Source organism: Oreochromis niloticus, linkage group LG23 (genome assembly GCF_001858045.2).
Source record: "Oreochromis niloticus isolate F11D_XX linkage group LG23, O_niloticus_UMD_NMBU, whole genome shotgun sequence".
NCBI lineage: Eukaryota > Metazoa > Chordata > Actinopteri > Cichliformes > Cichlidae > Oreochromis > Oreochromis niloticus.
In genome coordinates, this window is record NC_031986.2 from 20,835,231 (window position 1) to 20,846,196 (window position 10,966).

The window sequence follows — 10,966 nt, forward strand, 5'->3', positions numbered from 1 at the left end:
ATGGTATTTTTGGACTTTTAATGATTTCTTTAAACTGTTCTTTTCCAGCATGGAATGATTGTACATCATACATCTTTAATGACTTTAAAAAACAAGAATTGGGTTCGCATACATAATTTTTGGTTTTCTCTAATCCACAAAGGGTCAAAAGCATATATAAAGACTCAAATATAGAGATATATTCACCTAGAGCTATTAAAAGGTGGTTCTGAAGGTTCTACATTTACTTTTAACTTGATATGGCCTGTTAATTTCTTGTTAGCAATCTTTATTAGCTAACTGGTAGTTTCTCTTTGCAGCAAAAAGGATTTCTTTGACAGCACTCATTGGATTGACCAATACTCAGAACAACGGGAAAGTGAAGATCTAATAAGGAGAATTATAGAGTTACACAAGTCAGGAAGGTCTTTTTGAGCCATTTCTAAACAGCTGCAGATTCCAAGATCATCACTTCAAACAATTATACTTTAGTACAATTTATTTGGAAGTATCGCTGTTTTTCCAAGGTCTGGAAGAAGAGCTATCACCCTCAGATGAGAGGAAACTGTTTAGGAGATTCAGGAACAACCGAGGAACCACCAAGGCTCAAGTCTGCTTGAAACTGGTGGAACACCAGCATCACTATCAAGAGAGGGTGTCGACCAAGAGGGAAGTCACAAGAACAAGCCAAATGTCTTCTGGAGAAAAGTTTTATGGTCAGATTGAGGTATTGAGTCACAATGACAAGAAGTATGAGTAAAGGTGAGACTTTCAAACCTAAGAACACTGTATCAGCTGTTGCGCATGGTGGTGGTAGCATCATGCTCGGGCTGTTTTGCTGCCAGTGTTATTGGTACACAGGATAAAGGGGATAGACTAATGAAGAAGGAAGACTACCTCCAAATTCTTCAACTTCACCTCAAATCAATCAAACAGCTAGATGGTTGAAACTTGGACACAATTGGGTGTTCTAACAGGACAATGATCCCAAACACATCAAAACTGGTTTTGGAACAGACAAAGTGGGTTAACATAAAACTTCTGAAATGGGCTTCACAAACCCCCACCTTCAACCCTGTTGAAAATTATTGAAAAGAAGAGAAGACAACCAAAATTATGCCAGAAGCTTGGTACATCTTTGGCAACTTGCTAAATTTTGGGGGTGTATATATATATTTAAACATTTTGATCCTGTGTGGATTAGAGAAAATTCAAAATAAATCCAAATATTTTGAGAGGCTTGGAATAATGTCAATGAATCACAAAGACAGCCAAACAAGCATGCCTGTATGTCTGTGCCTCCCCCTAAACACAGAGTGGAGCAGTCAGCGGTCACTTTAATGAAAAACTTTTATTGAAAATATGAGGACCACTCAGCCAAATGACCTCAAACTCAGCACTTTAGTTTCTCGTGTCCCCAGCTTTACACCTGCCAAGTTTGAAATGGATCAGATAGTGTTTTTCAGCAAGAAAAGAACAGATAGATGGACGAATTCAGAGAGATGTCTCATATTTTTAGTATGATAAATGCAAACCTTGAGATGAGTTTGTTTCTTTTCTCAAAAGTAGCCCCAAACCCTCTGAAAGCTGGACTTCAATCTTGCCGTCATCAGCCTGTCTCTCTCTCTCTTCTCACTTAATTTACCCTTAATAAAGGTTTGTCCAACTGGCCTCTTCCAAAAGTTCTCTGCCCCAGTGTTGGCTCAGGATATGAACGTTGGAGCCTGTCCATGCTCTCACTTAGCAATGCTGTAAGCTGCTTATAGACAACCTTCTCTCTAATGCAAACGACTTTTTATCAAAGCAATGAGGACAGCAATGACATACAGATCTCAAAGATGCTCCAAATCTTTTGTGAGCCGGGGTCTCGCCTGTCCTGGTCCTCTGTCACAGGGTCACAGAGCTAAAACATGCTGTGATTGAAAGCAACTGGAAGCAGAGTGAGCAAAATCCAATGTCAGATAGCCTCTGCAGCCTGAAATCATTATCAAATGTACCGAGTGTGGCTTTGGAGAGGTCAATATATACTGTAGGGCAGCACGGTGCTGCTTTCAGAGAGTGACTTGACAATGTCATCTATAACAAGCCAGGCAGGAGGTGTCAAAAACAGTATCTTTGTTCACAGGAAGTAATGTCATCTGTTGCAATTCAGCACTGATACAGCAAATGTGAAATATGACAGAAGTACTCTGTCTCTAATGCTTATCCAACACTTTAACTGGCCCGGCTCCATATCATTGTGATCCTGAGGAGGACTGAATTTATTTAAGACGGGATACCATGCAGGAATTTTGCCAGGAGCCTGACAAGATGGGTAAGGATGTTAAACAAATGCCTTGGAAAGTTTCACTAAGCTTAAATGGCGGCGGATGTGAAGTAAATCTATCACCGATCACCTAAGAGGCAAAAAAAATAAATAAACAAAAACCCGCCATTGAGCTGCTACAGCATTTATCAGCCTGCCTAGGGAGGGCTGTGGATGCAGCCACAGCAAAAGCAAACTCATGCACGCTGAAATGCTTCACTGGTCAATACTATCAATGATTCTGCCTTTCAGCAAAATTGACGGGGCTGAACTCTGCACATGGCTGCCATTTAATCATACAGATGCTTTGCAAAGCGCTGCCTGCATTCAGGCGGTCTTTGCATGTCCGCCATACCTTCAAAAAGGTCTTTTGTCACAGCCAGTGTGACAGCATTGAAGTCCTCCATCGGGGCAGGACAATTGTAATCAATGTTTATGAAGAATGACAGAGAGCGGCATGCAGGGCAAGCAATCAGTCACACACAGAGCACGGGGACAATAGGGTGGCAGTAGGTTAACAAAACAAGGCGGAGGGACCTCCAGGCTCTTTAAACGGGATGTTCATGAAGAGAATAAAAAGTTTATTGTTCCTTTTCATTAAAATGGATGCTCAGTATACTCTAAGTGGGCTAATAAGTGGGCAACTTCAATGGCACAGTACAAAACACTCATTAATTTAGTTTGTCGTGCCTTTTGGGGCTACAAAAGTGCTCATTGCAGTGTTGTTTCTTTTTAATAATCAAACAAATACAGACTGGGGTTAAAATATACATCAGAGAGGTAGAGAAGATGTCCCAAAGAAAAGGTTTAGCTGTCATTCAAAAGTGCAAGCAAGCTTGAAATTTAAATGTGATACATCAGTAGGTGCCGGGAAATAAAGAGATAATGCACGTGGACTGATTTATACAATAGGGGAGTCGCAAAAAATCATTCCCAGGAGCTCAGCCAATCATTTAGTGGAGTGAATGCCACAAATGATAAGCAGAAAGTTTGTAGATATGCAGTTTCTCAGAAGTTCTCTCTGAATAACCCCCCCCCCCATGTTGTAAAGCATGCTTTCATGTTTTCCAATCTTCTATTCTTCATTTTGGTGAGCCTGTGTGATCTGAGCTTCCTGTTGTAAGCTGACAGCACTGGTTCTGCTCCTGCTGAGATTGAGTGATTCTTGCAGGTTGTCTTGACAACTTCTAGATGCACTGAGTTGTTTCACTGTGATTGCGAGTGCCTAAACGTCATTCTGTATAAACTTATGGCCAGTGTGTGTATTGGTTTTTATTAGCAATACGCTCTAACCATTTAAGCCAACCAGTTAGCTAGAAATCAGCAGGTGTACCTAATATAGTGGCCAGTGACTATAACTTACAAACTGCAAACATTCAAGCAAGAAAAGCTCCTATAAGTCTTTCGTTGTAACTTTTCAGCAGAGAAGGGGATAGAACCCATGGCCTTGGTGTGTTTAGCACCACGATCTAACCATCTGAGCTAACCAGCTAGCTTCATGCCCCCGGTGTACCTAATGAAGTGGTCAGAGAGTATAATTTACAAGAAGACATGCTGACATTGTTGGCTGGTACTGAGCTTGAACCCATGAATCCCCTCAGTGTTGTTAGCATCAGGCTCTAGCCATCACAGCTTGATGGGCCGTGGTGTACCTAATAAAGTGGCCAGTGAGTGTGATTCACAAACTGCAAATATTTAACCAAGAAAAGAGAAGAGCAAGCAAGTCTTTCATTGCAACTTTTTGATCAGTGTGTGGATTGAACCCTCTAATAATCTGAGCTAACCCTTCAGCTATACAGGAATAGATGTACCTACTAAAGTGATCAGTGAGCGTTAACTTACAAACTTGCAGCTTTTCATCATAAACTACACATGAGCAAATTTGCCTAATAAAGTGGCCAGGTACTGCAATAGTTTTTCTTCCTCTGTTCCTTGTTTTTAGATGAGTCACTACATTTGAGCACTTTTGGGATATATATATTCTAAATGTATTTATTTATAATCCCTTTGAATCGGAAGACAACAAGAAAACACGTTTTTCTACCATGGGGGGGGGCTCAAAATGTCTACTTAAAGACTAAAAAGATTTTTTTTTCTTCCATATTTTTAAAAGAAAAAAAAACTACAATCTACCATTAAATGATTATCAACTTTAGTGTGTCAGCCTACAAAGCGGTAATATACAGTGCTACTGTACACGGACACAGCTCTCTGACAAACACGCTAAGCGGAAACTTTTTGTGTTTATGCTGATTACCTTGCGTAGTGCACGTATCAGTTTTCCCGGAGTCTTCCAGGTGCTGCATTTACCGGAGGAAAACAAAGGAAGAACCGGGACCCCAGCGGTGCTACCTCACCTCTCCATCTCTGCACACACACACACATAGAGTCACCGCTGCTGCAGCAAAGATCCACCGACAGGAGGTCCTGACTAAACAGCTGGACTCTTTAAGCAGCTGCTTTTTCTCAACTGGGCTCTGAGCGGAGACGTCTGTTTGTTTGCAGAGGCTGAGGCGGTGATTTACTCCTGGATGTTTCTCCGGTCCATTTAAGAAACAGTGATCCCAGCAGGACAGAGTGAAGCTGTCAGGTAAGGTGCCAACTCCAAATTTAGTTTAAAATAATTAAGCCAAATGAGATCAAAATAGAAAAAAAAAAATTTTTCTGCCTGTATTGATCAGTATAAGATTACTTTATCATGAATAAAAATAATAATGTATGCAAAAATGTTTCTATGGTATTCCTAAGGGGAGCTGGGCATTTATTGTTGTAATTGTTGTAATTAATCAGATACTTTTTACATTAACAAATTAATTAAGTTTGCCATTTAGAATCTACTTTATCATGTAAAATATTAAATTAAGAACAAAAATAGAAGGTAGATGCTTTAAAGGAAATTTAGACTCAATTAGCTGGAACTTATGAGAGTTTATCTCCCAATTATGCCCCCATTTAATAACATCTACACCTGTAATATCCTTTTTTATTTCCTGCATCCTTATCTCTGCTACACCCCCGTTAATATCCCTGTAATTTCCAAAAGGGCACCACAGTTTCTGAGACATTTAGCTTATCGGTATGAACATCATTCAGAAGCCATTACACAGCAGCTTGTTTGAGACTCGCAGTCTTGATCAAAAAGCTGCTTATCACTCGGTCTGCGCCTTGTCGTCGGCCGCCCTGAATGCAGTGCATCCTGTAGAGGGTTTTAATTTGCATCCCGACCTTCGATGCTCCCACATACATCACTGCTAACCTTATAGACTACAGGCAGATTCTTATTTAATCACAAATCACTGTTTTTCAAAGTTCATCTGCTGCATATTGATGAGCCCACACCTTGTTTAATGACTTGTCGTTTTCTCGCGGGGACAGATTTTGAGTTGAGGGACCCATGCTATAGAAAACCTTGTATTATTATGATAATCTTGAACTTTACCGACTTCCCCCTCCAAGGAGGAAGGAGTCGGAGAAGAGGGGTAGAATTTTATTTATTTATTTACTTTTCCTGGAAAGAGGCTGTGAAGATAAAGGGACCGCGATATCTTTTTCTGCCTTTGTTTCATTGTCATCTTTTTTCCTCTCAGGTTTCTTCCAGCTGGGCGGAGAAGAGGTGTCCCTCCCACCCTGGACTACATTTCCCACCGTGTACTGTCTCTGGGTTACGTCATCCACAACTCACTCTGAAATCTCATTTAGCAAGAATGCAAACTTTCAAACGTTTGCCTTCTTTTGAGATGGATCAGTTAACTGCCGGAATAAACGATGTTCAAGCGAATGTTGAGAATGAAACTTTAGCCACATCATTTGCTTGAATGGCAGCTGGGCAACATCTGCCACAATGCAAGGCCAGTGGACATTTCTGATAGATCCTCTGCAACCTATGAGTAGTTCTGCTGTTAACTGCTGCAACAGAATTACCTTACAGTCCTGTTTCTCTGAGTAAGGGATCTTTGGCCGACTGGTGGATTGTATTTCATGCCTCTAAAGCAACACACCCTCATACCAGCAGCACTGATTTCAGTCCTAACGCTGGCTAATGGGGGCCTCTCAAAGGTGCAGGTCATCCATAAACCCTTCTTCTTTTAGTTCTCTTTTCTTTGTGGGAACACTTCTCTTCTCTTTGATGATGACCGCCTATGCCTGCCCTAAGCTCTGCCACTGCACAGAGAGGAACGGCATGGTGGTGCAGTGCACTTCGCGCAACCTGGAGAGCATCCCGCCGAACTTACCCAAGGACACTGTGGTCCTCCTGCTGTCGTCGAACCGGATCCGACACGTCCCGAAAGGAGCCTTCGCTGACCTTCACCGCCTCAGGGAGCTGGACCTATCTCACAACGCCTTGGAGAGTGTAGAGGTCGGTGCCTTTCAGGGGGTTTCCGAAGCCCTGCGGACCTTGGATCTTTCAAACAACCATCTGAGCAGCCTCCCCAGGGACACCTTCGCCAAGCTGCACGCCCGAATCCGCCTCTCCCAGAACCCCTGGCACTGCGAGTGCTCGCTGCAGGAGACACTGAGGGAGCTGAGGCTCGACCCCGAGACGGTGAACGAGGTCAGCTGTTTCACGTCAGAGCAGGAGGAGTACGTGGGACAGCCGGTGATCCAGGTCCTGGACTCGGGGATCAACTTTTGCAACTTCCACCACAAGACGACTGACGTAGCCATGTTTGTGGCCATGTTCTGCTGGTTCTCCATGGTGACAGCTTACATCATTTACTACATCAAACACAATCAGGAGGACGCCAGAAGGCATATGGAGTACCTCAAATCACTGCCCAGCACCTCTCACATGAGCAAGGACTATGACACAGTGAGCAGCGTGTTTTAGGATGAATATGGATCAAAGTGCAGCGATGAATACAAATGACAGAGAGCCGATGAATAAGTTTACAGCGAGCAATACTGAGAAGTGACAGCCGTGCAGGCACAAAGATTTAAGGAGGAGGTTTTAAAATGTTGCTGTCATCATCAAGTGCAGGCTTTAAACAAAAAGAAAGACACAGCTCAGACTCAGATATTTTACTTCTTCAATAACAAAAGATGTCAGATCATTATTTCTCACTCCAACCATGTGCTTAACACACCTCAAAAGTTTGCAGAAACAGTTTGCATATCACACCGAGTTACAGAAGTTCAGCTACCAGCTGAGGAGAACCTGAGAGCCACTTGAGTGTGAAACAGAAATGAGCTCCTCGACAAATAATTCCCATGGTTTCACAGAAAAATATCCAAGTTTGATTTTGTTTAATGCATTAAAACAAAAAGAAGATGAAGCAGGGGGACCTTTAGGGGCAACAGCAGAGAAAATAGCTGTAGTAGCTGTTAATCTCTGTTAAAACTGATATATGTTTCCCTCCTAATGTTAAGATGATGTATGCTTAATGATGCAATGCATAAAGGATATAGGTGTTGTAGAGGGGATTAGATGGCTGTAGGAACCCCTGTGAAACCCCTGCACTGTCAATTTAAGGTGGCTTCGCAGCCCAGAATTAAATTTCACACTTGAGCGCTCGTTTTGCTTCAAATGGTGATAAGTTTTTTACTTTTGGAAGAAGAAATATGATAAATTCCTGCCACAAAAAAAAAGTTCAGTTTGAGAGATCAGATACTGAACTGATTGTCTTTTTCTCTATTTTTGCTTAACTAAGCTGCACACACGAAATGTTTCATCAAATTTCAGATTCTGGAAAATTGTACATTTAAACAAAGGGAGGGTGGGGCTTTTGTGCTGGAATCCAGAGGTATGCATCTGAGATGACCATTTAGGGTCATCCACTAATTGGCCACAACCAATGTGGCTCAAGGTTTCTTCTGGCTAAAAGGGAGATTTTCCTCCCCACTATCGCCAAGTGCTTGCTCACATGGGTCATTGGATTGTTGTGGCTTTCTCTGTATTATTATAGGTTCTTAACCTTACAATATAAAGCGCCTTGAGGTGAGCGTTGTCATAATTTGGTGCTATATAATAGGGATATTGTCTTTGTATGACATCATCCAGAGTAACAAGTAGAAAAAACTGTCCAAAATTGGGTATTTAGAGCAGTCTGAAGTCTGAGCATTTTGTACATAAGGATTCCTTGATTGTATTCTGAGTGATTTACTTGAAATTTTAACCATGTTTATTATGAGCATTTACAAGTGTAACAGTGTATATGGCAGGATATAAGTGAAAGAATAACAGGTCCCCTTTAAACAAACTTGATATCGACATGATTTAATCTGTTGTCAACATGTAGGCTCATTGGATCTGCACTTCCCCTGCACAGTGGCTGCATGGCTGTTGTTTTTTTAATTTCCTCAGTCTCTTCCTGTTGCGCCTGACATCTGAAAGCAGCTTAACCAAAGTGGACCCCAGCCACAGGTTTTTACACCTAAAGCTTCCAACTACTTGACTGTGGAATTCACACCGATTAGGACCGGCTTGACTTGTAGCACTCGCAGAAGAAGAAGTGGTGACAAATAAGGCAAGAACCTGAAAACGTGTTTTTGTTTGTTTTCATCTATTAATTTGGATTGCATCACACAAATTTCATGCCTGTTGACACACACACTGGTTTTTACTGGAAGAATTATTTTATTTAGACTCAACATAACCATATTTTTCAATATATGACCTTTTGTTGTGTACAAGTTGAGGCTCATTAAAAATAGTTGGACCGAAAACAACCAGAAAATATGGACATAGCTAGCTGTGATCTCACACGTTATGTGTGTATTGTTCTATTTATTCATTTATTTTAAGCAATGAGTAATAACCAAAGGGTAGATCATAACTGAGAGACACTGTACACTGACACGGTACCAATTTGTAGGTAGTCACACCTGAAAGTATTCCCTACTCAGTTTCAAGGGAGTTGTTGAAAGCTCTCCCCCTATCTGCTCAAACAATCTGCAGGCATAACACATTCCTCACAGTGAGATCCTGTTATCTGTTCGTACAGATTTTACGATGAAAAATACCCCTGGCTCCAAATATGGAAGTCATATATCTTCAGCTGCATAGATCTAGATGGAGCTGAATATTAATATGTGTCTTAAAACCCAGAAATAGTTTCAGCCTACTAACGGCTCAAGTTCATAAATCTAACGACCCATTGTGGAGGGTGCTTCAGTATCCACAGTGTAGTGATCCATTTATCCATTTACATAGTCGTTTAAGCGATTCATGTGGTTTCCACCAAACTGTGCAAAAGTCTTGAGCCACCCTCTTAATATATTTTCATATTTTGGAAGGAAAATGGGAAATGGGTGTAACAGTTTATTGACCGGCAAAAACAGAGTTTGAACTATCCTAATGAGCCTGAAAGTCAATATTTGGTGTGACCACTTTTATTCTTTAGCACAGTCTGAACTGTCTTAGGCAGCTTTCTTATAATTTCATTAAGGAATTGTGACGGGACGTGGTCGGCGGTGCCAGCGCAGGGAAGGCGGACGCACCTGCAGGGCATCTGCAATCACGCCTAGCCGGGTTAAAACACTGAACGGGGTCCTATCATGTCATTGTTGTGGTTGGTGATGTGTGCGGTTGGCAGTGGGAGAGCTGTGGCTGTTCATGTGTTTATCAGCAACCGTGTTAATAAAGAGATGCTTAAAAGCATAAATATGTCATTGGATCTGCCGTGGTTCGTTACAGTAGTCTTCAGGAATAGTTCTCCAGGCTTCTTGAAGGACATTCAAAGCTCTTCTTTGGATGTTTCTGCCTTTTGTTCTGTTCTCTGTCAACATGATCCCACACTGCTTCAATAATGTTGAGGTCCGGGCTCTGCGGAGGCCAATCCATGACTGATAGTACTACACTGTGTGTTTTTCTATCCAGTTATGACTTTACTGACCTTCTCTGTACATACTGATGATGATTTAGATTCATCACTCCATCAGCCCCGTTGTCACTGATTTTCACTCGAGTTCTAGTGTAATTTTCATATCTCAGCCTTTTCTCCCTGTTTCCTTTCCTTAAGAAGAGCTTCTTGCCAGCCACCTTTACACTGAAAACATTTTTCAGTGTAAAGGTGAAGTCTTTTTTTATGCTTAAATGATTCATACGTCAGTGTTAATTGGCTTAACAAACATTCCTTTGAAAATGATCAGGTACAAGGACTGGACTGAAAGTGAGTGAAAAAACAGCCAATGTCCAAAGAAACAGTTTCAAAACCTTCAGAAATCCTGGAGAACTATTGCTCAAGAAGAAACTCTGGCTGTTTGGAAGCTAAATAGAAAGAAACGAGGGGCGGCTCAAGACTTTTGTACCATATCCAGCTTCTACAAAAGTCCATTTAATGTTTTTTTTTTTGCTTGATATCTAATGCTGACCTTGTAGTCTCTAAACCTCGACCTATCCCTCCTGTCACACAGTCAGGACTTTAATTACGGTCCACACTACTTTGTCTTACAAGTCCCGAGGGCTGCAGTGTACATCATAATGAAGCGAATATTATTAATTATCTGGATACAGCTGAGGTCAGTGTGTCTCGCTAACTTTAAGTTCAGAGTGGCACTTCATTAGAGTTGTGTAAGCGCTTTAGCCAAATGGGGAGAAATGCTCAGTACCGCAGCAGACAACAGCTTTCTTCAACAACTGAGAGGCGCACTGTGTCGATTAATAGCTTTCTTTGTTTGTTAAATTCTGAAAACATCACCTCAGACAGGAGAAAGTCAATAAAATTATCTGTTTGTCTTCTCTCT

The 10,966-nt window shown here is 41.5% G+C and overlaps 1 protein-coding gene across 1 annotated transcript; it reads left to right on the plus strand.

Moving 5' to 3' along the window:
- The first annotated feature begins 4,547 nt into the window (after positions 1-4,547).
- On the plus strand, positions 4,548-7,931 carry LOC100701732 (leucine-rich repeat-containing protein 3-like). Its single transcript, XM_025903375.1, has 2 exons — positions 4,548-4,874; positions 5,872-7,931. The coding sequence occupies exon 2, from the start codon at positions 6,324-6,326 to the stop codon at positions 7,110-7,112; it is 789 nt and encodes a 262-aa protein (XP_025759160.1). The 5' UTR covers positions 4,548-4,874; positions 5,872-6,323; the 3' UTR covers positions 7,113-7,931.
- The last annotated feature ends 3,035 nt before the right edge of the window (positions 7,932-10,966 follow it).